The following is a 26,839-nucleotide window of genomic DNA, read 5'->3' on the forward strand; positions in this document are numbered from 1 at the left end:
AATGTAGTAGCATGTTTAAAATGATCATTGTATGCGCAATGCGGTTTTTTGATCTTTATTTTATATACCAAAAACTGCAATGCGCAACAGGAACCACTTCACAATTCGTGTGTTTGTCGCTACCATTGTATTCCTGTGATTATAATCAATTCCATTGCTTCCAGTTGCTTTCTCAGATCGTGTAATTATTTCTAGCTTCTTTTCTATCTTGTTGTTTTTCTTTTGTTTCTCTTGCCTTTTTTGATTTTAATGATTTTTTAGTACAAATATTTTAATAAAATTGCAATACACAAAAAAGGTCCTCAGAATGCAATGCACGCGCTACTGGAAACAGACTTGTTTCTTTTTTGGCCTTATACGTATATTTTAATATGTCTTAGGGGGGTACTACACCCCTACCCATTTTTGTGCCTATTTATGCAGCTTTCTCCAAAATTATAGCGCATTGGTGACAAGTAAGATATGTATATTATAGGCATGCGCGGACGGCAAAATCGAAGGGGCGGCGGGAAGATGAAGGGGCGGCAAAAAGAGGGGCGGCGGAAGAAGAAGGGGCGGCAAAAAGAATTAGTAAAGAAAAAAAGGGCGGAAAATGTGAAAAAATTGTACTATACATCAAAATGTGTTGCTTTTGGGGCGGTAGCGCCTATAAATTTTTTTTTTTTTCTCTTCACTTTTCAAACGACCGTAAAAAAAATTGGGGCAACCTTTTCGGGCTGTTGAGGAAGGGGCGGCAAAATTGGCTTTTCTTCAGTCCCCCGGGGAAGGGGCGGCCACGGTACGCCACTGATAGGGGCAAGGACTACAACTATAGTGCACTGGAAATTTTATTTCAGCACAGACAATTAACAGTTGTGGAGTTACAGTTAAAAATGAGGGAAAATCAATATTTGATCAATAAATCAATAACTACTTGCTTTGAGTTGCTGAATTTTCAGTACAGTAGTTGTAGTCCCTGCCCCTATAATATACATATATCTAACTTGTCACCAACGTGTTATAATTTTTTAGAAAAATGCAAAAATAGGCACAAAATTTGCCAGGGTAGTACCCCCTTAAAAGGTGATGGATTGGTTCTATTTTGGAAATCATAAATATTATATGTGCTTATCTCAGCATCAAGCGGCAAGTTCGCGTAAAAGCTGGCAACCAAACCAATTTGGTGAATTCGGGTTTGCTGAATTTAAATATTTTGTCTGCCAAGCTATATTGGAACCCATTGACTCTTAAAAAAGACCCCAAACCCCCTACATGCTCATATAGGGGTAAAAATTAAACACTAAAAACATGTCAAATATTTCGTCTGGGTCTAAGAATCACAAAAACGTAACGTATTTGCGCGTAGGACATATACCGTAGAAACCCGTCTACAAGGAATAGTAGCGACTGTGATGATAGCATATTTCACGCTAGCGCCCTCCACAATATTATATCATTATGGAATTTGAGCAAATCATTTACCGACACAAGCAGGTATACAATGTATTATTTTATCTTTATTTCGCATCTCACGAGCATAGCTCACTTGGCAAGGCATAAGACTTTGGTTCTTTAGATCGGAAGATGGTGAGTTCGAGCCTCATCACGGTCACACAAACTTTTATAAACAAAATATTGTTCAAACTTCATTTATATTTTCTTGCATTTTCTAAAGACTCCTTTCGTGATCATTTTTTTTTTCATATTTAGTTTAATTTATTCTATTGTTTTTCTTTTATTGTTTCTTTTCTTTGTCTTTTTTTCTTGTTTAATTTTATTTTTTCTTTATTTTTCTTTGATTCATATAATATTGGCAGGATAAGGAGAGGAGGGAACTAAAGACCCATTCAGTGATTTGCTCATCCGGACGATCGTAAAAATCATCAAAATTCACCTTTGTCATTGTCATAGATGTGGTAACATAGCCTGCTAGTGGTTCAGCAGAAAACCGTGTGACAAATAATATAGGCCCTACATTTGGCTACATTTTATTATACGATAAATACGAATTTATTAAACATGGTAACAAATATTCTCTAGCAGATCGGTTATACGATGGAACTGGTAGGCATAGGCCTATATAAATTCGGGATATTAAATATCTTCCTGACGAGACAGATCTGCGCATGTGGTCAAAGACGATTCCTTACTAGCCACAGACCGTCCGCTGGAATTAGTTGAACATGAACCATTCGCTATGGCTGTTGGTCGGACCTCTCATCTCTCCACATCGATTGTGACCTATAATCCCCGACATTGCCCTTATGAACTCACATCCTCCTGTTTTATTCCAATACGCTGGCGAAGTTACGTAATAATCGGATTAACTACCATAGCAATAGGTGAAAACAATTTTTGAATATACCGCGTTATACCAAGGATTCTCGAGTACTAATATACTATAGGATAAGCCACTCGTTTGCGCAAATGAAGTCAGTCATTCAGCCTATGCGCGATAATGCATGTGATGGCATAGTACCCCTGTACGTGTATGAGTGTATAACCTGTGGAAGAGATGATGCAATGTTTACGTCATCGTTTCCAAAAAAATTAAATGGCGAAAAACGGCGAACATTTGGTCGAATCTTTCTATTACTATCATATCGTGAAAACCAAATAGCTGAGGAGTTAGCTCAATATGCTAGGAAAATATTCTGTTCGAGGACCCTATGACGAGACTGGCTAAATAAGCTGTATTTTTGCTGGAAGGGGTCCGAAAAATTGGCAGTCGATGGGCGCCATCTTGGACAAATTTAGGGTACCAAACTACCCAAAACTGTCAATCAACATTCCGATGGTACCAAACTCCCTAGCAACCGTCAATCAAACTGCCGAAGTGACTTCAATTTTTGTACAGGGATTGAATACGAGTGTCACGGCCCTGGTTATACACTGATACGTTCAGGCGGTACCTCTTCATTGAACCATATCATGCTGCACCTGTAAGATTAGTATCTTTGAAAAGACCAGTATTGTATTCAATCTATGATTGCAGACATACACAGTACAGGTGATGAGTGTAACCTGCTTGTAGCGCAGCGCGATATGTTCAAAATTGTTTTCACCTATTGCTATGGTAATTAATCCGATTAATTACGTAACTTCACCAGCGTATAATGGCCGAATAAATTCTGACCATCACTTGGCTTGTTGGATTCGTCTATACTACAATTCGCTGTCGAAGTGACGTAATAATCGCAATAACTACCATCAAGCAGATTGCACTAATCACCCGCGTATGTCACCAAACATAGATTGAATACCACTCTTTTCATAAATACTAATCTTACATGGCGAGTGATTAGCATTTCTTTGACAACTATGGTTCAATGCATAGGTGCCACGTGAACGATGAAGTGTAGGGCTATATATTCGAAATTGTATTCATCAATTGCTATGGTAGTTAATCCGATTAATTACGTCACATCGACAGCGAATAGCCTATGAGTATGGGTTCAAGTGGAACAAAAAAATAGTGTATGTCCATTGCTAGCTATGGTAATTAATCATGTTAGTGTTTACATCACTACTTCGGTGAAGACAAGAGAAGTGTGCCATCTCTACCAACGCCTGTGATATAACAGGTGCAAGCGAAACAAAATTGAATGACCAGAATAGTTTCCTTTGTCAGATGAATTGATTGAAGTTTTTGAAGACACTCTATTCTTGATGGGACAATAGATTCAAATATGGAATAATTATTATTCCTCATCTATTTTTTTTTATTGAAAAAACTGCAATTGTGGCAACAGAACAATATTTATTTTGATTTCATTTCAAGTAGAAACAAAATCGTGCTTAAGCCAAAAACGCACCCTACCTACCATTCCTCAAGAATTGGGATGGCACAAAGGTGCAACATAGGTTTTTATTGCAAAGACGAGGACAGACAAGTAGTTACAACACATCTGTCTAACCGTGGGTTTCGCTATTATTTAGAATAAATGCTTTTACTAGTTTCTATAAAACCACAAAATTACTAAAAAAACTATTAAAAAAAAACTAAAAAAAAAAAAAAAACAAAACAAAAAAAAACCTAAAATTAAAAGTAGAAAGGTAGATTTGAAGAAAGATAAAAAGAACATGTCAAAAGTTAAAATTAAACGAGAATGAAAAAACGGAACCGGTGCCCGGACCATGCTCTCTTCAGCATGTCTTCAGTTCCAAAGTCTGACGCTCTATCAATTGAGCTATACGATCCTGATATACGAAACAGTCGTTATTATGTCAATACAATTGATTGGTGTTACAACATACTTAGATGGAATGCATAGCCACCCAGTGCCAGTATATATTTGCTCAAACTCCAAATACAAAAAGCAACCAATTTTATTGAGGGCGTTTCTTAGGTATATCCTTGTAGACGGGGTTTTACGGTAGTTACCAAGTTATGAGGCTCAACAGGTCCAATTTGTATGTTATACAGGGTGAACAATTAAAGTTGCTCCGATTTTCGTAAAAAGGGTGTATACTGTTTCTCAAGTTCAAGGGATTCAGAAAAAGAATAGTTTTTACACTCTGCGATGTCAAGTCAGAAGATAGATGGTAAATAAATGCAAATTCTATTAAATCCTATGCAATTCTACATATACTTTGATTCTTTAATGTGTACACCGCGGGAGCCCGGTCGGGAGTGTGGAGCCGATTCGGGATCGGTCTGTCTGGTGATGTGTCGTGGATGTGGCATGGTGCCGTGGCCATTATGGGTGGTGGGTCCGGTTGGGTAGGGTTATAGTTTGGTACAACTATCTTTTTATCATGTTTAAAATTATGTACATTGGCAAATTGGTTTTTTAAACATTATTGCTGCAATATTTTGGTTGTTTTTAGATTACTTTTAAGGTGTAGTTTTTTAATATACTGTGTCAATTTTATATTGAATATTTTATGTATGTGCTTTTTCCTTTTTTAGTTGTTCAATGTAAAGCGCAATGGGGCATCTGCGATGCAAATTGCGCTATAGAAATATTGGTTTATTATTATTATCACATCAAAAGCTACTGCAAGCGGATGTCCAACTACTTGAGAATAAAGGACTATGAATAGGTGTAACCGGATTACCTACGGGATTATCTCAAGTATATAATTCTGTTAACCCTCCTCTTCCTAACATCTTCTCTGGTTGTACACATCGAAATATTGAGGTAACTATCTCAATAATAATTATGTTGTGTTGAATGACAGTTTAAATCGACTTTGCTTGATTATCTACCAACACGTATGAGCATACACAGTGATACTTATAACTTTATAATGAATGCAAATTTGATAGCATTGAAAATGATTAAAGGTGCTTACTTATTTCAAATAAGTAATTTTTTAGTAAAATATGAAACAACACCACCCTATTGAGTACACCATGCAGCAGGACATGTGGCCAGAAGCGAAAAGGTGGACTTGTTTATCCATACACAGGGAGGGTTGGACAATTTTGCATTTTAAGGTTATTAACTATTTTAAAGTGTTGCGATTTGGTAGTTCACAGCATCTTGCGAATGGTAGTGAGCTTTGGCAAAAACTGAATTGCTCATTTCATAGCGAGCATGTAGAAGAATTCAAATATCACAGATATACTTTTGTCATTCCTGTGGTTCTTGAGATATGTTGTAAAAAGGACTGAAACAACAACAATTTTGTAAAACGTACGGTACATAACTCATTAACAACAATAAATTAAGCAAGTTTTCAAAGTATAGGATTCGTAGAATGAACTTTTGCAAAACATCAAGGTCTTATTTTTCAATAATATATTGATCTAGATAATGAAAATCGATTTTATTGATTGCTTCGACCAACAATACCTCGTCCAATTGGTATATCATTCATGTAATTTTTACACTTCTTTCAGGGTCTGTAAAATAGAGAATTGATAATTTATGTTCACCCAGACATGTGACACACATAATGGCACACATTCATGGGGCATCTTGTAAGATAAACGCTCTAAAAAGGCTTAGGAAAACTTTAATTCTCGCAATTATATATCTGGACCAGTTTAGGTTTGCAAATTGGGATCCCACAAATTTGACATGTTTAGGTGGGGGCAAAGGCTTTTTGGCAGGCCGGGGGTGTGCAAGAGATTTTTGGTGGGCCGAGAGGGCGGGGTGTAGCAATTTTTGGCAGGCCGTTTGGAAATTTTACCCCCAGCACCTTTAATTGTTCCATAACCATTAAGGTATAGGACGTTTTTTGTTTTTGCTATAGCCCCCGAATGAAATGTATTTAATTATGTTTGTACTCACTCAGGTAGCATTGTGTGTGAATTTTACATCCGAACTAAGTGCTATTTTTTATGGGCATTTTAGTGTCTAAAATGGCCCAAAATGAGGGTTTTTCAATATTGCCGTCCATTTCTAATCGTCGTCCCCATAGACTTTAACATGTAAAATAAAAAGGCTCATAAAAATTTAATAGCACCTAGTTCGGATGTAAAATTCACACAAAATGCTTTTTGAGTGATTACAAAGATAATTATAATCTGAGAGCTTGCTTGATGTGCATGGGTTCGAGTCCCCGTCCCACCGTGTTTTCCCTGCAAACGTGGTTCCGACATATTCTAATGACGGTGGAATAAATATAAAGCGCTTTGAGGCTATATAAATATCTATAAAAAAATTTAATTAAACACTTTTCATTCGGGGGCTATGTATTCCTTGTACAATGACACTTCACAATAAAAATGTCCATTGGAAACAAAGGTGCCCGGCTCATAATTATTGCACAGTCCCTAACTTGTTCGTTGGGTATTGGTCTTTAGTAGTCCCCCCCCACTCCAATAAGACATTAATAAGAAATTATTCAAGAGAGAGGAAAACGAAAGATACGGGATAAAGCACAAGCCATCGTGTTTGATCAGAGGTGTTTGATAAGCCTGGAGGAGGGTAGCAATTTTAGTTCTAGTAAATTAATTACGAACACTAACTTGGTTTACACATTCTGTTAGAGTAGGGGAGTAATCCGGGGGGGGGGGAGGGGTCACTCCCATTGTGGCCTGTACACCATCCGCGATGGTAACTTTTGAAAAGTACCCTAAACAAGGATTTAACCCTTGGCTAAAACTATACCCTAAACAGGGATTTTATTCCTCGCATCAAATTTCATACCCTAAATTTCATTTCCGCGTATTAGCAATTGCAATTTTGCTACCCTTTTTCCAATTTTTCATGTTTTTGACACCCTAAACACGATACGCGCGTATCGTGCCTACCCCCGGGGCCTACCCACGAAAAACTACCCTTTTTACGCGTTTTCATTATCGCGGATGGTGTACTGGCCACAATGGGAGTGACCCCCCCCCCCCTCGGAGGAGTAATACTTTCATAACTTGTTTACTTGATGTTTCTGGAATATAATTGCAGCAATAATATAGCCATTTGCCTTAGTAATTTAGATCAAGTGATGCCCCCATTATCATACTTATCATATTAAACAATGTTCACTTAAGGGCTGGGGTATGAACGTCTGGACAGTATTTATTTTGGGACATTAGAGCACATCAGACATATCGAATTGCATTCTGAATACGACGAATGTCATTCTGATATCAAATAATTTTGATTTTTGAAATTCGCAATTTAATACACATTTTATGGCAAATCATTAAAATTGATATTTTGATATTTAACAGTACTTGAAGTAAACTTTATAAATCTGATGATTTATACTTAAAGTGTATGTAGGTGGGATGAAAAGCCGACGACGATCAATTGAAAATTTGACCTTTCGTATTGAAGATATGGATTTTTTTCCCAAAACACCAAAAAAATTAGGTCTTTTTGGGAAAAAATCCATATCTTCAATATGAAAGGTCAAAATTTTCAATTGACCGTCGGCTTTTCCTCCCTGCTACATACACTTTAAGAATATATCATTAGATTTATATAATTTACTTCGAGGACTGTTATATATCAAAATTTGAAAAATATCAAATTTTTATAATTTGTCATAAAATTTGTATTATATTGCGATTTGAAAAAAATGAAAATTATTTGATATCAGAAAGACATGCTTCGTATTCCGAATGCAATTCGATAGGTCTGAGCTGCTCTCATGTCCCACAAAAAAATACTGTCGAAACGCAATAAACGCTCATTTTGGATCCCTTAATAATTGCAGCTATAAAATAGCCATTTGCCAGACCGTCCCTTTGTCATAATTTAGAACGCCTTGTCTTCTGCTGAAATTTAGAACAAGTGATGCTCCCATTATCATACTTTCATAACCATGTTCACTTGATATTTCTGGAATATTAACATAATTGCAGCTATAAAATAGCCATTTGCCATGCAGTTGTCTTCTGCTGTAATGTAGATCAAGTGGTGCTCTCATTATCACGTTGGGCCTATCATAGTTACAATCCCGGCATACTTTCATAACTTGTTCACTTGATATTTCCAGAATAATTATGATATTAATGCAGCTATAAAATAGCCATTTGCAAGGCAGACTCTTTTGTCACAGAAACGTAAAAACTAAAGTCAAATAGATACTAATAAATTAAAAACTGAGCAAAAGTAAAAAAAAGTACAAAAAACTTATAATATAACTTTTCTCTAATAAAAGTCAGTCTGCAGAGCTGACAATACAAAGCTTATTCACACGGCACAGATGACGAATGTAAGGAAAATATTTGCATTAATTTGGTTCATTGAGACAACCTGTTGGCTATCCTCAAAATTGCCTTCGCAGTAAATGAGGATCACACGAAGAAAAAATTTAACCAATTGTTCTATAAAGCTAAACTTACATAGCCTGCAAGTGTGTCCCTCCCCCCTGTCATAAGGAAATTCGAATGCTAACTATAAGGGGTTATCGTGGTAATAAAAAAAAAATAATGTAGATATTTATATAGCGCTTTATGCCGTAAAAGGCCTCAAAGCACTTTACATTTATTCCGCCGTCATTAGAATATGTCGGAACCACGTTTGCAGCCTACAAATGGGACCGGGTTCATCAATACAACGACTGTAACTACCCATATCAGCTTCCCATTGCACCTGGGTGGGGTGAGGCAAGCGAGGCAACGCGCCTTGCCCAAGGGCACAACACGGTGGCGGGACGGGGATTCGAACCCACGCACGTCGAGCAAGCTCTCGGATTATTAGTCCAAGGCCGTATCCACTGAGCCACCGTGCCCATGAGGTGGGCTCATGCAAGTATTTTAGTTCACAAACCTTACTTTTAAGCAAGAAGAAACTTTTCTACATTCGTGGGCCCATGTATCCCAATGAATGTACGAATGATTATTATGGATCGTATCATGGAAGTACTAGTACTTCCATGATCGTATTTATGCCAGAAGGGGAAGTGGGACTTTTGACCAAAAAAAAAAAAAAACGACAATAAATTTTGCGTTCTTCCACCCCACCACTCGCGTCTATTCAAAATGTTCGGATTCCCCCTTGTTTTCTTCTTTTTCTACATTTAAAATCTCAAGGTTCAAGTAAAAAATTCATATCCCGCCCCCGAAGGCACCTAAAATTTCAGATTCCTCCCTTAAAACTATGTAGGCCTATATTGAACGGTCCTGGGGTCAGAGTCAGCTCTATTGACAACTTTATGTTGTCAACTTTATGTTTGTTCCCTGATGCCAAGAAAGTATTAATCTCGAGGCCCTTGTAAAATTCATGTTATTACACATCGGAGTCGAACCCTACATAGAAAATGGCCCAAAATAGGCCTACTAAATAAACTAGGGCCCTGGGAGTGGGACCGAATGTTACTTTCATCATATTTTTTATGTGGTTGAGAGCTATAAAGATGTCAGCGAAAGGATTATAATCCTTTACCATATTTACAGGCGACTTTAATGGGAGGAAAAGCACATGGGCCACGTAGGCCAAGATAGGAAGGGGCCTTGCCAGTAACTGCTGACTTGACACTGCTATTTTGAGCCAGGATGCAACTTGTACCCTGCTCTCTTCCCAAAGCATTCCGTAAAGTAAATGCAGCGAGAAGCGGATTCGGCGTGGCCGTGAAATTTTGACTAAACCAGAGGCGTTGTACGAATTTTCGGTTGAATAAAAAGGAAAACTACCAAATATCATTTGCATAGGATTTGTCATGATCTTACTTCGTGGAAGAGCTTCATTTCCTGGTCATTTGACCTGTTGAAACTTGAATCAGTTGAATGGCTAGCCTAGAAATATTTTAAGCACGGAATTTTAATTCTCACTGCACGGATTTTTAATCTCACTGCACGAACGTGCCAGGAGGCACGTTAAAATAGCCCCTGTAATGAGAATATGTTTAAAATATGATATGTGGTTTTATCTGACATTACTGAAAAATGGAGTATCGATCGACTTCCACCACGACTACAATGTATGCACTAGCAAAGTATTCTAGCCATACGCTGGCGAAGTTACGTAATTAATTGGATTATCTACCATAGCAATAGGTCAAAACAATTTTGAACATATCGCATTGTGCACTTCAAGCAGGTTGAACTAATCACCTGTGTATGTCTGCAATCATAGATTGAATACAATACTGGTCTTTTCAAAGATACTAATCTTACAGGTGCAAGTGATCAGCATGATATGGTTCAATGCAGAGGTACCGCGTGAACGTATTCAGTGCAGCGCGGTATATTCAAAAATAGTTTTGACCTAATTGCTATGGTAGTTAATCCGATTATTACGTAACTTCGCCAGCGTATGGATATTGCACCAGACAAACCACTTTGAAGTATCATGGCTCGTTTTATCTTTTCAGTTTCCGTAAGTCTATTGTTCAGATACGAAAACGCAAGGGATGACTCAAAAGTGATTGATCGTGAAGCAGACAAGACCACCAGGTGGCTGAAAGAAGCCATCTGGATCCGCCGAAAAGGACAAGACACTCTAAATAAGGACGAGGGGCCTACTCACTCAACAACATCTTTGACCAACTCATCACGCCCTCTACGGTGCTTCCTGTTGCCTATAAAAGCAAGCAGTCAGATGTGATGAGTTGCCAGTCTGAAGAAGCCACTAGTGTAGTGGTGAAACGTCACTAAAAACGTGAGTAAAACAACTTCGTTTTTACTTGGAATTGTTCAAAATGAACAAAATTCACAGTTGATATCAACATTCCTAATGAACCTGTTCAAAGATTATCTTTGCTCCAATGCAATTCTTTTGTATTGCATTTCAATATAAAACATGATTACCAAATCACCACTTGTACGCACCTCATTGGGAAATATTTGACTATTTCAGACGCTCGTTTCATCGCCAATATGAAAGACTTTTGCTTATAACTTGGCAACATGGTTAGTATATATTTCAATGCAAGACTATTTTTACGAACCACTTACGTCTAGGCGTAAGTGCATATACACCAAACACAAGCCGTACAATATACCGCGAATTTAGGACCGTAAAATTTAGACTCTTCTTTTGTCTAAATTAGCACCCAACCGCACATCCCCCGGGCGCACATCTCAAGGTTTTATGTAAAAAATCAATATAACTTTCCAAAACGAAAACTGAAATTCACGAGCTTCAAGTTTTCAGTAACTAACAAAAGGCTAGAATAAAAGATTGGTCACACCTGGGAGACTACCACTTCAGAATAACAATGACTTACAAAAACGGAAACAGAAACTGAAAAGATGAAACGATGGTCAGTGTTACAGTGACGTGTCTGGGATGGAAAAGCACGTCGTTCGTCTGCAGTATATTTTAAGATTGCCAGCTGGTTTGCATGCTTTAATTGTCATGTGTGTACTTGATTGTTTATCTTGTTCAGTTAACATATCTCTTTAAACTGCTGATAAATCGTGGTTTACTGGAGTTGACTCTGTTAGAATTCAATATTTTTTAATAGAATTCTATCATCCAGATGGGGCAATGCAGCGGAATTTGACATTACTAGATTTAGCTAGATTTCACCTGGGCTTGGCACTTTAGATGCTAAAAAACGTACAAACTTGACGTTTACACAAAATAAATTAAACATTTATTTTATTACAAAAATGGTATACTATGGAAAGCCGATCATTTGACAGCTATTTAATTGCGCATTCCAATATCTGTGATTTAACCCAATATAGAATTTGAGTCCAGCTCTGTCTGTGTATATTATGCGCGCCCTCTAGCCAGGCAGACCATCATTTTAATAACAATATGCTATAATAACATATGAATTGGACACATGCAAATTACAGAGTGTCACATCCTGATTTAATGATCCTTGTACTGATCTTTATGATATTCAGGTTTTTGTACAACTCATAATAACATGTCACCATGGTCACAAAGCAGATCATAATGTCGTGGCCGCCTCCTATTGTACTTGTTCATCATCCACGTGAATTGAGTGCCCTCTCAAGGATGTCTACTTTGATAATATTTAGGCCTAATGGTTCCGCTTTCAGTTATACATTTGCTATGTAGAAACCTATACTCTCTGCCAAGTCTCTGCCCGTGAGCTGTTTGCACACCGAAGTGCTGAAAATCTATGTACAATGTGTAAATATCTACACTATACACTGTTATGGGATGTTCTTCTATTCACTTTAATCACCGTCATCAATGCACAAAATCTACCTGAAACTCTTGCAAGTGGTACACTCTATGAATATTTAGTTAACGAGCTATTTAATTATGGCACGCCCCGTGGCATGCAAGAAGATACTGTTATATTGGATACAGACATGTCTCAAAATGGCTCGACACAATGTCAGCAAGATGTCAATCAGATGATGTTGGATCTTTCCCAAGGACAGATGTATGCCTTGAACAGTAAGTTAATTACAATTTTTTTTACTGAGTACTATAATAGAAGACATAGATAAAAAAGACTAGTTTGCGTCTGACGTCAATGTCAATCACATTCCTTACGAATCGCCAGAAAATGGCGGAAAATTACGTACTTTTACGAGGCAAAAAGCAACTTTTCTAGGTATTGTTGACGGAGCCTTCGGGAAAAAAAGTTTCCCACTATAAAAGACCTAACTTTTTGAGATGGTTTGTATGTTTGAAGGTGCAAAATTAACAAAGAGGCGTCCGGTTTTTCAGGACCTCATCATCACGACACTTGTTAACAAACCGTGCTCGACTTTGATTGACAGATGACGTCAGACGCAAGCTGGTCTTTTTTTTTTTATCTCTGTCTTCAATTATACCAGTGACACTGCCTGATTGTTGCCGCTCAGCTCAGAGATATCACTGCTGCTAGCAACTTCATTGGCACCCCAAGACTACCCCATTAAAACCATTTGTGTGCCTTACATGTTATATGTAAATCCACTCGGCTTATCACAAGTATTAAAGAGCTGAAAGCTCCAGAACTAAACCTTATAAGTAATGATGCTAGTCCTCAAAAAATAATTCTCGACTGAAATTAAAAACTATATAAACAAATTCTTCTTCCGATTTCTCCATAGTGTTGGATGCATCCGGCAAACCCCACCTGGAATTTTGCAAGGAAATATTCGCTGGATAGGAAGATACGACCTATGTCGGGACATAAAAGCCTCCCTCACGCAGCGTGATTTTAATGGACGCTACTGCTTGACAATGTCAACTGCAGTTAATAAGTCGCGGACGCTGCTACCTGTAAGTAATGAGACCTACATTTTGAATAATAACATATACCAAAAAGTAACTACCCTCTAATGAAAGACAGACCATTACTCAAAAACGGTTTATCTTGTGCCAAAGTTGGGACATTCATTCGGAGCAGAATTTATTTCTGCGCATTATGACATTTCATTTGTTGCAATGGTCCCAATATTGATGTCGCAGCGTACATTTAAAAAACCGCAACCCAAGATTTGAAAGTTGCAGCAAAATCATATTACCCCGCATATTGCCTTCAAAAAGGTGACATGAATACAAAAAGGGGGGCCATTGGGTGAGAGGTAGTTCAGTAAACAAAAAAGGGGGTCATTGGGTTGTTTAGTGCTTTAAGTTCGTAAATGATTTTATCTGAGAATTAAAATTAAGGCGCACAACCAATTACATAAATAATAAATAATAACAAATGAAGAGCTCTGTTTCAAAAGCCCTTACATCCTCTTTTGGCTGAAATTGAGTTATTGGCATGATATTATAGAGTGGGTAAAATACACATTTTGGTGGTTGTTTGACCTTCATATCACCTTCCCTTCCGGAGATATCGTATATTTCCCGTTTGGGAAATCAGAACTTTAAATGAATATAGAATTGTTTTGTTTTAATATAATAGTAGCCTGGAATGTTCTTTACCTATTAAAACCAAAAGGAACTGTTTGTGCGTACCTGTAGTGTTTGAAAAAATCATTTTAATTAACAAAAGGTGTAGCTTCGGAAATACTCAAAAAATGCCATTTTCTCGAATTTAATTAAAAATTCATAATTAAAAAAGTAAATGAGATATTTCAATTTTTCTTTTTGCATTAGTCAAGTTACATAAAGTAGTGCAAACAAATGGGCTCAAACTTGATTGCAAAGGTTGTTTCTAGAAAAGGAGTAAATGTATTTTGTTGCAAAACCCCTTACACCCACAAAAGGCGTGATATAAAAGAAATAATAAAATAAATAGGAAGGCTTGAAAATAGTACCAAACCTATTCTTTTAGTTTCTATTCATGTACACTTTATCCAAACCCAAATTGAATCAAATCGAACAAGTAATACTTACACAATTAAAAAAAGCTGTTTTTCTCAAAAAGTCAAAAGTGGATGTAAGGGGTTTGCAACAAAGCTCTTCAAATATTATTATACTATTTGGTGGTGTGAAATCATCATGATCATAATGCAGGCCCTGCATTTTAACCTTTGTTCTTTGCCGACCCTTATTATGACTAACCATGCCTCACACTACATGCACACATTAACATAATGTTACAGTTGCTGTTGGTTAATTGCTGCCAAACGACAAGCACCATGTACCATGCTATATGAATATATTTTTATTTCTTTGCTATCTTTTTTCTTCATGAAAAGGAAATAGGTGTTTGCGTTCCTAACAGTTGCAGTGCCGATGTGGTTAACCAATTGATTTTATCAGGTAAAAATAATATGAGTTTGCGTGTTGGGTGGGGTGTATTTGTGTAGGAAACAAAATGACGAAGTTATTCGCTGGCGAAGTGATGTAATAATCTGATTAACTACTGTACCATAGCAGTAGGGTAAAACAATTTTTGAATATACCGCGCTGCACTAGTACGTGCTAGTCCTTCCAGAAGGACCCAACAGTTAGCATGACAACCCACGCTTGACGGCGTGGATTAAAGTCTGTTACCGGCTTAGATATAGTCAGTCGGTCGGTGTGGATATTGTCCGCCTAGAAGGACTGGTACGTTCACGCGGTACATCTGCATTGAACCATATCATGCTGATCACTCACACCTGTAAAATCAGTATCTTTGAAAAGAACGGTATTGTATTCAATCTATGATTGCAGACATGCACAGGTGATGAGTGCAACCTGCTTGTAGTGCAGCGCGATATATTCAAAAATTGTTTTACCCTATTGCTATCATGGTAGTTAATCCGATTATTACGTCGTACATCACTTCGCCAGCGAATTCAACATTGGTTTTGCGGAAAATGATAAGACCATGGCGCTATTATATCGATGGAGACACAATAGATTACGTAACGCATTGTTCCTTTGTGCCGATTTGATTTGCCGACAAGCTATTCATCGAGAGGTACCTTAAGACAAACTTAGGGTTCCGCCATTAAATCGGTAACTGACCTGACAGCGTATTAACGCTTGACCAGGCAGGGGTACAGTCAATAAGTGACCAAAAGAAACTCATGTGAAAGCGCCGACGGGTGTGATTGAGTCTTCGCCAGCACACAAAAGCACACTTTACCGTCGATGTACAGTTATTTACCGCTTACTTTAATTTAGGCGCCCTATCTTACTATGAATCTTACTATAAATAGCGAAATGTTGTATGTATGTATGTATCTGTCTATCTGGGTGAGTTAATCGAAGGCTCCGTCAGTTAAGACCTAAATGTCGCCAAATTCATACGGGAGATCAATGCCAAAACATTTATGCGTAGATGAGGCTAAAATGACCCTAACATTTCACCGAAAGCTTAAAAATTTGGCAAATATTTTAAAATGTTCTGATTTTTTTTCTTCAAATTTTCTGTCAAAATCAATAACGGCTGATTGTTTTTCGCTGCCTAAACGCTACTTTGTACACCCTTCCTGAACTGTAAGTCAGTCCTCTTAATTTCAATGAAGATGTCATAAGATAGTTATTTACTTTTATTTACTTATTTGCTTTCAAGGTGTATTAGGAACGGATGTTCTTGACATTCCCAAATACAATCCCAATACCATTTGTATCACAGACCCAGAATATTCAGCCGGTGCTATTGCGGCATTGTAAGTAACACTTTTAGTATTCTTGTATATACCATGTATTTGCCTGTAAAGTGAATTGAAAAAAAAACCCCAACAACAAAACACAAACATGAGGGAAATGGCAACTTATGGCGGATAGAAAATGCTTAAGAAACTTGCTCCGTCGTAATTAAAGAAGTGCCGATACCTATAATAACTTCAGTGATGCCGAGGTACCAATAACTCATCATTCGGAAAAACCCAAACGTATCCCTAACCATAATCTCATAACATTAAACCGAACCCCATTCCTAATCATTAATTATCCTACTCGATTGGGGTTGCTTGGGGTGGCGGACATATCCACATTATGCACATTATTAGAGACGTTCCGGTTAGCAAACGTATATCATACGCCCGTACATTTATTCAAAATCACTTTCATGTGATTTTGAATAGATCGACGGGCGTACGATACCTACGTTTGGGAATCACAACCTCTCAATTCTATCGCAGAACTCTTTTCGTATGAATTCTTTGGTACCATGTTGAGTTCCCCACCAACATTTTTCTTTGGTGCGATAATTAATACCCATAATACTCCATGTATAGGGACAAACTAAATTAGAGAATAAAGTTAATTGTTTTAGCCGATGTCGTGCATCTGTCGTCTTATTACACGGGCGACAATTATTTTAAGTAAAACAACGAGGCGAAGCGGAGTTCTCTTTTTGTACCGGGGCCAGCAATGCTGGCCACGGTACTTATTAATTGGTTCAAGTTTGTTGTTGTTTCTAACTTTCTATTTGATAGTTTATGAATAAAACAGAAAATATTGTCAAAAAATGATCAAGTTGTCATAGCAAATAGAAATACCAAAATTGGTGTGTGAAGAAAGCAGAAGTTTTGTTTTGATTTTGCATGACTAAGGTAAAATCAGTATATATTTTAGGAACTTTCTTTCTAAATTGAAAATTGGGCAAATTCGCTGGTCCTCTTACCATGCACATTGACCTTATTAGAGTATAAAGTGCAGGGGACAATAAAATACTCAGTAAATGTGTCAGTGTGTGGTCATCATGTCATAGTGCTTTTCAAGCAGGGTCAAGGTTATCTAGCAGCGATCTTGCTATAGGTTAATGAAAATGTTTTGATGTCATTACACATCTATTCCAGAAAACTTACACATGAAAATTAATTGGCAGTTGGTGGGAGATAGAGAATAATTGGCAGGACAATTGGTTCTACATTTAGGAGTTTCACATGATAATAATAATATGTTAGGATAGAAGAGGGCGTATGTTATGCCCTTAATCAAAAGTCTGGTATCAAAAGCTATTTGCACACATGATAAACAATTACCTTCTTTTGGATGAGTTGATTAACTTCATATATTTTTGTCTATAATATTATGATGATATACAGAAAAATCAGAAATCAGTAAAATGTAGCTTTGGTGCAGATGTAACGAATTATGTTCCTACGTATATATCACTAGTCTTTAACCATGCTCTAAACAAAATTAATACAATAGCATTGGGTTTCAGTATGTGTAGGCCTATAATATATTTGTTGTTTATATATTCCAAAAATAATTATTCTTGATATAGTGTTTAACATTCTGTGTGTTTAAATTTTCAAACCAGATTGTTATGAATTAATCTATACTAAAAGATGCGAATGTTGTTTGCTTTTACAAATTTCATTTGTGCAATCACAATTATACTATATATAGACAGTTTTGACGTAAGTATAGTGTGAGAGAGAATACAAAACAGAGTGTAACATAAACTATTGGGCAAAATCGCCAATGAATTAGCTTCCGAAATTCTTGAGGATGTAGAAGGGATCACATTTGGTACCAAATGTTTGGAATCTATTCCATCTTTTTTCAAATTTATGTAACAACGTAAAGACTGATGTTGAAAGAATAGCAACAAATGGAACTTGGCTCAAAATGTTCAAACAACCACAATCTTTACACTTAAAAATTATTTTTACTGTATATTTATATTTTAAAAAGAAAATGGTTGTTACTCAATGTAATTCATCCTTTTGCCGGTACACCCTTTTTAAAGGGATTTTTTTAAATAGTATTTGCCTATTTTGTGTTGGGCTTGTGTTTGTTATATTACTGCCACAGCACATTTTTTTTCCACAGCTTTTCATTTTTCACTGTAAATATTCACCATGATCGGATAATGAATCGTGTATTTTTTTTTATTTGTAGATGCATTTGTTCTATTCTGGGTTTACTCATTGTTGGTGGCACTGGTATCAGCGTTTTCAAGTATCTACGAAAAACAATATTTTCAACCGATGAAGACGACAAAGATGGTATACTCAATCAGAGCGCAACTCAATCGGGCGATAGTAATCGCACCGAATCGGAAAATATGAAGGATACTGTGAAAGGTTTAGGTAAAAATGAAAAGGCAGTACACGTTCCCGATAATATAGATGAGTTGACCTCAATGTTTATCAACAAAGGCAAGGGACTGGTATATCGATATGCTTGAGTGAACCACGTGCAATCAGTAAACTGTTCAATAGCCTTATTGTGATGTGGCGGGAGTTTTAAAACACGAGCCCTGAACAAAATATGATGCGCGCACATACTGCCAGGCAAAAAGCAATGGAAATTGTGATGATGCGTGCGCATACTGCCAGGCATTGACGTCAGAGGTCAACTCATCTATACAACTAGTGTTCACCATATCAGCAGCCCCTAAAGTAGTCCTCTTGACCGTGGCAATCCCCCAAACCCCCGCATTATGAAAAGAGAACTGCTAACCGCTCGGGTGGAGTGGTCACTGGGTTTTAACCCGCTTGGGTGGAGTGATCACTAGGTTTTTTTAAAACAGTCCTCGCGATTCATGGCTTTTGGCGGGCCGAGAGGGGCGGGCGATATTTGGTGGGCCGTTTGGAAGTTTTACTGGGGGGGGGGGGTCATAATTATTGCAGAGCCCCTGAACAAACATTACCGTTTCATGATTGTCATAAGGTATTTCATAGCTAAAATTAGCGGAATAATAATACTATATCCAGAATGTTTGGTGGCAGCTACATTCAATTTATTTTTCCTTTTCAAATATACCCTAGCATATGCTGAAGTACTCTTTTTTTGTATTTCATGCCCGAAATCGGGCTTTTATTTAAATCATTTCATGCGTTGCAAATAAAAACAGTACAATAATATTACAAGCACAAAAAGAATATACAAAAAGAATATACAATACAGATAAGTTCCAGGGGGTAATATAAAACAATACAATATTCTATTCCAGTACACTTTTATGGAGTTAAGGATTTAAGTCGGCACCACACCCCCTTACAAACCCGTGACCATCCTTGCATTCCTCTCAACAAATTTGGAGAAAAAATGCAAAATAGGCACAAAATTAGCCAGGGGTGCAGCACCACCTTAACGGTATACATAATATACAATACAATAAAGGCTACTAAAATATCCAAGATATAATGCATCACAACAAGTTCCAGACAAGCATATAAATGGGGTCATGAAATTAATATGAATTTTCAACAAACAAATTCTAGTACACTTTTATGGAATAAAGGATTTAAGGCGGTACCACACCTTCTGACAAAACTGCGTGACCATCCTTGCATTCCTCTCAAACAAATTTGTAGAAAAATGCAAAAATAGGCATCAAATTGGCCAGTGGTGCAGTACCACCTCAACCGTATACCTAAAATGCAATAAGGGCAAACTGAGATATCCCAGATATCATGCACTACAACAAGCTGAGAAAGGGATCCCACTTTTTAAAATGTAAATCCAACTTCAATTTTCTTTGTGCACAAAAATGTTCAAGCTTCAAGGTATCAACAACAATATTTTTGAAACCATTAAAAGATAGCTTAGACTGCTCACATCTACACTTGTAAATATATCTTCTAGCAATGAGCATAATTTGATTAATACCTGCCCAGTAATTAACATTTGTATCCAGTAAACCAAATACTTTACTAAATTCATCGAACTCAGGTATGAAATCAAAATAAGTCTGAATACTTTGCCAGAAAGAGTTCACAATATTACAACTACCAAAAAGATGTACAATGGTTTCCTTCTCTGTTTTACAAAAGACACATTTATCATTGTCAACCAAACCAACTTTGCACAGCCAGTCATTAGTTGGCAAAATGTTATGAGTAATTCTGTACTGAAGCCATCTTAATTTCACATCTAGCGTAGCTCTGAAAGGCATTAAATACAACTCGCAACATTCGGCTTCGGTCATATTATAAACTCTTTTTAATGAAAATTGGCTAACAGGATCAGTTTTAATGCTATCAATATATGACTTATAAACATCCCTGGACTTCAGTTTCAGAAGTGGAACACTTCCTCTCGATAAGTTGATCACTATGCCTAAGTCCTCTGGAAGGGTCGTCCCCTCCTTACGAATCATATCACGCCAACTTTTTGGAATTGCATTAATCAGTCCAAACCATTTAAGCACATCAATTCTATTATAGTTATCACCCATCCTGTTAGCAAAATTCTTAAAATTGCCTTTGTCATCAATGAAATCGTAAATTGTATGGAAGCCTGCTTCCTCAAACTTAGAGTAGTACACCGACTTTTTACCAATCAGAATACGCTTATTATTCCAAATCACTTGTTTGCAAACCTCGATAGCATTTTTGGCTCACCTGAATTAAACTTTGACCATAATTTGAATGCATTCAAATAGAATGGGGGAATAATTCCTGATAGTGTTCAAAATCAAAATTACACTCCAGAATACCTGTGCCACCCAGGTTTCTTAGATAAAATATTAAGATACTTTTCCAACCAGATTTGTTTGGCATAATTAGTCTCTTAAGCCACATAACAGATTGTGTTTTGATTTTTGCTTGTAAGTCAACCATTTTCAAACCACCTTCATCTAATTCTCTACACAAAACATACCGTTTTATTTTATCTGGGCCATTCCAGATGAACTTGTAAATAATATCATTAACCTTCTTTTGAATACTTAATGGCATACCAATCATTGCTGAAGTATAGAGAAGTTTTGATAAACCAAATGTTTTAATCACCAAGATTTTGCCAATTGCTGTTAAATCTCTCTGTTTCCATAAGTTTAATGTACATTCCAGAGATCTTATTCTATCATTGTAGTTCAGATTTATCACCTCTTTTTCCTCATATGCAAAGTAAATTCCTAAGATTTTTACAGTCTTAGTCCACTGTACATCCAGCGGTTTGTTTTTATTATCCCTGACACTTCCGATCCACATTGCTTCGGTCTTATTATTATTTACTTTTAAACCAGAACATGACTGAAACTCCTTAACACTTTCATAGTACATTTAACTGAATCAATATCCTTAACAAATAGACACATATCATCTGCATAACAAGACATTTTCACCTGTGTACCTCGATCGCTAGGATCGATTTGAATGCCCACAATGTCCTCATTATTATTCATCTGAATACAAAGGACTTCAATGGCCAAATTAAAGAGCTGACAGCTCAGGGGATCACCCTGTCTAAGACCACGATTAATGGGGAAATACCCGGTCGACACACCATTATTCATAACACAACTTGTGATATTATTATAAAAAGTATCAATCCATTTCTGAATAGAACTTCCAAAATTAAACTTTTTCATTACATGTTGCATAAATTTATGATCTATTGAATCATATGCCTTTTCAAAATCTATACACAGTAAAATTCCAGGGATGTCTCTTTCTTTAGTAAAATATAAAATATCAGCCACAGTTCTTACAGCATCCCCAATATATCTACCAGGGACAAAAGCAGATTGGTTACAGCCGATTAATTTTGGAGAAACCTTAGCAATCCTTTCGGCAATGACTTTTGACCCAATTTTCAAATCCACATTAAGCAAAGTAATGGGTCTATAATTCTCCACCTTACGTTTGTCTTTATTTTTTTTCAAAATTAATGTTATGACACCTTGTTTTTGAGAATTTGTTAATTCACCCAAATTATAACTTGCATTCAAGCAGTCAACTAGGAAACATCCAAATTCAACCCAAAAGTTTTATAAAATAGAACTGTGAGACCATCATTACCAGGTGACTTGCCATTTTTCATACTGCTAAGTATTTTATAACATTCCTCGATCGTGAGCTCACCTTCACAGCTCTTTTGATCATCATTTGACAATTTGGGAATTGAATCATTAAAAAAACGTTGAGATGATGGCGAGTCAAGATCAACTTCTTTAGATGAGTATAAAGTAGAGTAAAAATGTTTAATCTCATTCAAAATATTCTTTTCATCAACACATTCTGTACCGTCTTCACTTAGCACGCATCTGATGGTGCTTTTGCTTTTATTTGACTTTTCCAGATTGAGAAAGAACTTACTATTTTTCTCCCCTTTTTCCAACCAGTCTGCTCTAGATCTTACAACTACTCCTTGGGTTACATACTCATAATGATCATCAAGATCAGATTTCAACTTCTCCCAATTAGTATTTGCTTCATCACTAGGATTGGTATTAAGTATATCTTCAGCCTGTTTGAGCTTCTTTTCCAAGTCATTAACCTTACAATTTCTTTCTTTAACTTTAATTTTACTGTACAACTGTGTATAACAACGAATCTCATACTTCATTAACTCCCAAAGGATTCTTTGATCAGTCACATCACTATACTTTTCAATCCATTCTGATCTTTTATCTCTTAACTCACCAATAAACTTAACATCATCACATAAAGAATCATTAAATTTCCAGTACGACGGGCCATGATTATTATTATCATTAGGTTCCAAATTAAGATGAATTGAAGAATGATCAGTATTAATTGCAGGGCAAATATCACACTTTTTAACCCAATCTTGTAAGTTCTCGGAAATAAACCAGTAATCAAGTCTACTCTGAATTAAGGGATTTCGTTGGCGCCAAGTATATTTTCTAAGATTTGGGTTTCGAACCCGCCAGATATCAATAAGGTTTAACTGATCCATTAAATTCAAAACAGCATCAACAACACAGGCTTTTTGGTGCAGGTTACCCCCGCTTCTGTCAAGATGATAATTCAACATCACATTAAAATCCCCGCCACAGATAATACATTTATCAACACTGTACAGATCAGAGAGAATGTCTTTTAATTTATTATAAAATGGCATTTGCTCCTGAGAATTTCTACACGGAGCATACACGTTAACCAAAAGTATGGGGTTATTGTTCACCTTCATGTCTAAAATAATGTATCTTCCTTCGGTGTCAGTATAATTCGAAATAATTTCAAACTCCACATTGTTCTTTATCAAAATTGCAACGCCTTTGCTATGATTTGTCCCATGTGATAGAAACACATCACCATTCCAATTGTTTTTAAAATATTTTTCCAACTCTCTTGTACTATAAGTTTCTTGTAGTAAAATGATATCAGACTGCTTTTTACTTAACCAATGAAGCACTTTCCTGCGCTTGTTTATACCTCTGATGCCTTTAACATTTAATGACATCAAATTAACTTTCAAATCAGTTATTCCAGACATTGTTGACATCATAATTATAATATGTTAATTTTGGATACCAAACACAGGTGTCCGTACGCGCACTCGCACCCTTGTTTACATTCCACAGTATTGTACAACCCATCAACTTGATGGTGAAACCAGTACATGTACATAATACATTCACTACAACCTCTGGGTAATCTGTATAAACACAACTGCACATTCATATACAACCAAATTAAAAACAACCAACACGCAACGTCTTTTTGATAACAACATGTATACATAATATTTTCCAAGTCCATTGTCGTTTCAAGTTCCAAATTCAAATCCTTATGATAATTAGACTCGCTGAATTTCGAGCGAGTCTCGGCTAACCACCCTCGCAAAAAAGGCTGAAATAAAAACTCACCGGGCGAAATCAGATTTCACCTCAAACACGTTTCAAATTAAAAGAAAATGTATTATATCGGGCTTAATGAGAAAACCAAAATTGGAGGACACAATAATTTAAAAAGAGCATTTTGCCATGGTCTTAGATATTGGTGATGATAGCATACAAGTGATAATCTCAATTACAAAGCGAAAAATTCCACCAAAGCTTACGAACAACTTTTAAACATTGTCAACATTTACCATACATTATGCAATTTTTACACAACTGACAATATGCAGATGTCACTCACATGACAAAAAAGAGTTTATATGTTCCACTCAGTCCATATAATGTTCATTAATAACTGGTAACTCATCTCATATTATAAATGAGATAATAAAGCGAAGTGAAGACACTGATTGTCGCTTAAAAGTCAATTAATTAAAAGTCTTTTAATTTAATATTTAAATACACTAACATACCAGCGATCCAGATGTCTCTTTTGTCCGTGACTCCTCTCAAAAATACAGCATCTTGTCAGTATGATCCATCGAACAAAAACTATAATTATAATCCAGCTTTGGAAAAATTAACACTGCCGAAGTTTAAAATCCTTCCAAATAATCCAAAGTTATTCTGAATCTGATGATGATGATGCTGCTAGCGTGTCTCCGGGACTCATCCGTACCAAGGCTCCGCTCTCGTCCTCGCGCAGGAGAATCGGCGGCACAACATACGGGATAAACGCTCGTCTCTTGGGGTACTTGCTCTTCAATTGCTTCTTGAGTTTCACCAGTATACTCCTTTGCTTTCTGACCGCGAATGTCACATCATCGGAGATATAGATATTGAAGTCACCCGGCCTTCCCTCCATACGAAAAGGGTTGTCTTTCAGGGCTAGAGGGGCTTCTTTCAGCGTTGTTAGTCTATCCCTGTATCTCAGAAACTTCACCGTCACTGGTCGAATACGGCCCATTCTGGGGGGACCTGTTGGCGATCTGTGGGCTCTTTCAATTTCCCACTGCCCAGCATCTTCTATTTTCATGTGCTCTACAAGAAATTTCTTAACAAACGAAGAACAGTCATAAACATTTTCTCCTTCTGCTCCTTCTGGAACATTGTGCATTACAATATTATTCCGTCTAAGTCTGTTAGCCAAATCCTCAGTTTGATCAGTCAGATTTTTATCATTTCAGATGTTGGGCTCGCGTTGTCAACTCTGTCTTCCAAATTGAACAGTTTTTCAATGTTATCTGCCACTTGGGCTTGCATTCTTTTTATCTCTTGTTCTTGCGCTGTCAGTCTTTTATCCATACTGTCCAGTTTGTCATCCATGTTATCTAACTTTTTCATAATGCCGTCAAGTTTGTCCAGTTTTTGATTTATTTCTTTCAGCTCATTTCCTCCGGCCATCTTGTCCTGCAGCTGTTTTGCATGTACATGCACACTAGGGTATGCAGCGTTCACAGTATCATGAGTATGTCCATTCGCCGACGAGGCTCTTCTCCTTCTTTTTCGTTTAGTGTCAGCACTCATCACCCTAAAATCGACCCAAAACGTTCCTGAACACCACCATTCAACTATACCATCGTCAAATTAAAGAAATTTTCTCCAAAAACGGCCATAAGACATCTCCAAAAGATGATTTTCTCACCCGCACAGAAAACACGTGTTACCCGAGCATGGTTGCCAGTTCGTTTTTTCAAGAAGTGCTGAAGTACTCTGTATACAAATTATGAACCCCGTTTTCCAAAAATACAACAAAACAAAACAAAAAACCGATTTTTCGAAATTGTTTTATTCTTTTCCGACGACATCATCCATTTATATATATGAAGAGCTTATTTCCAAACCGTGTTTAAGTCCACAACCCCATGTGTCTCATTTACTTGTGTGATACAATCACAATTACTTTGACAAGTTTGACATTAGCAACAATGAGTTGTACCATCAACAAGCCATTATTTACCATAACAATGCTGAATAACAATATGCAGACTATTGTTCTCATTTTTTTGGGAAACAAAGCCTCACATAGTATTGTTACTGTGCATCCATCCACTGTTTGCTTTGTAATGGTGGCATCCAACTGTAATTATAATACCTCCCATTGCAATATTACACAGTTAAATCAGAAACATGGGTTTGTGGACTTAACACGGTTTGGAAATAAGCTCTTCATATAGTAAATGCTGTCTCCGTTTCCCCTGGTGCGTTTCCGTTGCCATGTAGGTAGAGGTACCAATCATTTTCTTAAAGTTAAACCATAACCTTTCACAAATGGGACCAAGTTTCAAAAAGTGAGCAGAGATTTTATTTTTAATTTGCTGCTTTATCCACGTTGTCAATTATCGTATACATTGTAATAACTACACACACACACAAAACAGTATTGACCGGTTTTTCCTATGTGTGATGTATAAGTCATAAATTGTTCGTTGAACCGGTTCGTTATACAAAAGCTTAGTTGATAATTATAATATTGATATGATAATAATTTGAATTTTTCTCAGGAGTGATCGAAAATACATTGTCATGCTTCTGTGCCATAACAAATGGAAGGAAAATTTTGGCAATTCAAAAGTCTGGACCATACAGTCACTTGGCAGCTTTGAATGGGATCCGTGTGCTCAGCATGTTTTGGCTTATACTGTTCCATACACACCAGTTCATTCCCGAATTCACTGGTAGGTATTGAGGAGGAAGAGGAAGAAGAAGAAGAAGA

At 36.7% G+C, this 26,839-nt stretch overlaps 1 protein-coding gene across 1 annotated transcript in view; it reads left to right on the forward strand.

Moving 5' to 3' along the window:
• The first annotated feature begins 12,179 nt into the window (after positions 1 to 12,179).
• Positions 12,180 to 26,839, forward strand: part of LOC140145752 (nose resistant to fluoxetine protein 6-like) — a 29,517-nt gene continuing 14,857 nt past the window's right edge. Inside the window, exons 1-6 of the mRNA XM_072167429.1 lie at positions 12,180 to 12,707; positions 13,352 to 13,523; positions 14,894 to 14,957; positions 16,201 to 16,297; positions 18,486 to 18,676; positions 26,628 to 26,801. Of these exons, the coding sequence (XP_072023530.1) occupies positions 12,643 to 12,707; positions 13,352 to 13,523; positions 14,894 to 14,957; positions 16,201 to 16,297; positions 18,486 to 18,676; positions 26,628 to 26,801 (763 nt within the window). The 5' untranslated portion in view covers positions 12,180 to 12,642. The remainder of the gene's footprint in view (positions 12,708 to 13,351; positions 13,524 to 14,893; positions 14,958 to 16,200; positions 16,298 to 18,485; positions 18,677 to 26,627; positions 26,802 to 26,839) is intronic.

This window comes from Amphiura filiformis, unplaced genomic scaffold, assembly GCF_039555335.1.
Source record: "Amphiura filiformis unplaced genomic scaffold, Afil_fr2py scaffold_597, whole genome shotgun sequence".
Taxonomy (NCBI): domain Eukaryota; kingdom Metazoa; phylum Echinodermata; class Ophiuroidea; order Amphilepidida; family Amphiuridae; genus Amphiura; species Amphiura filiformis.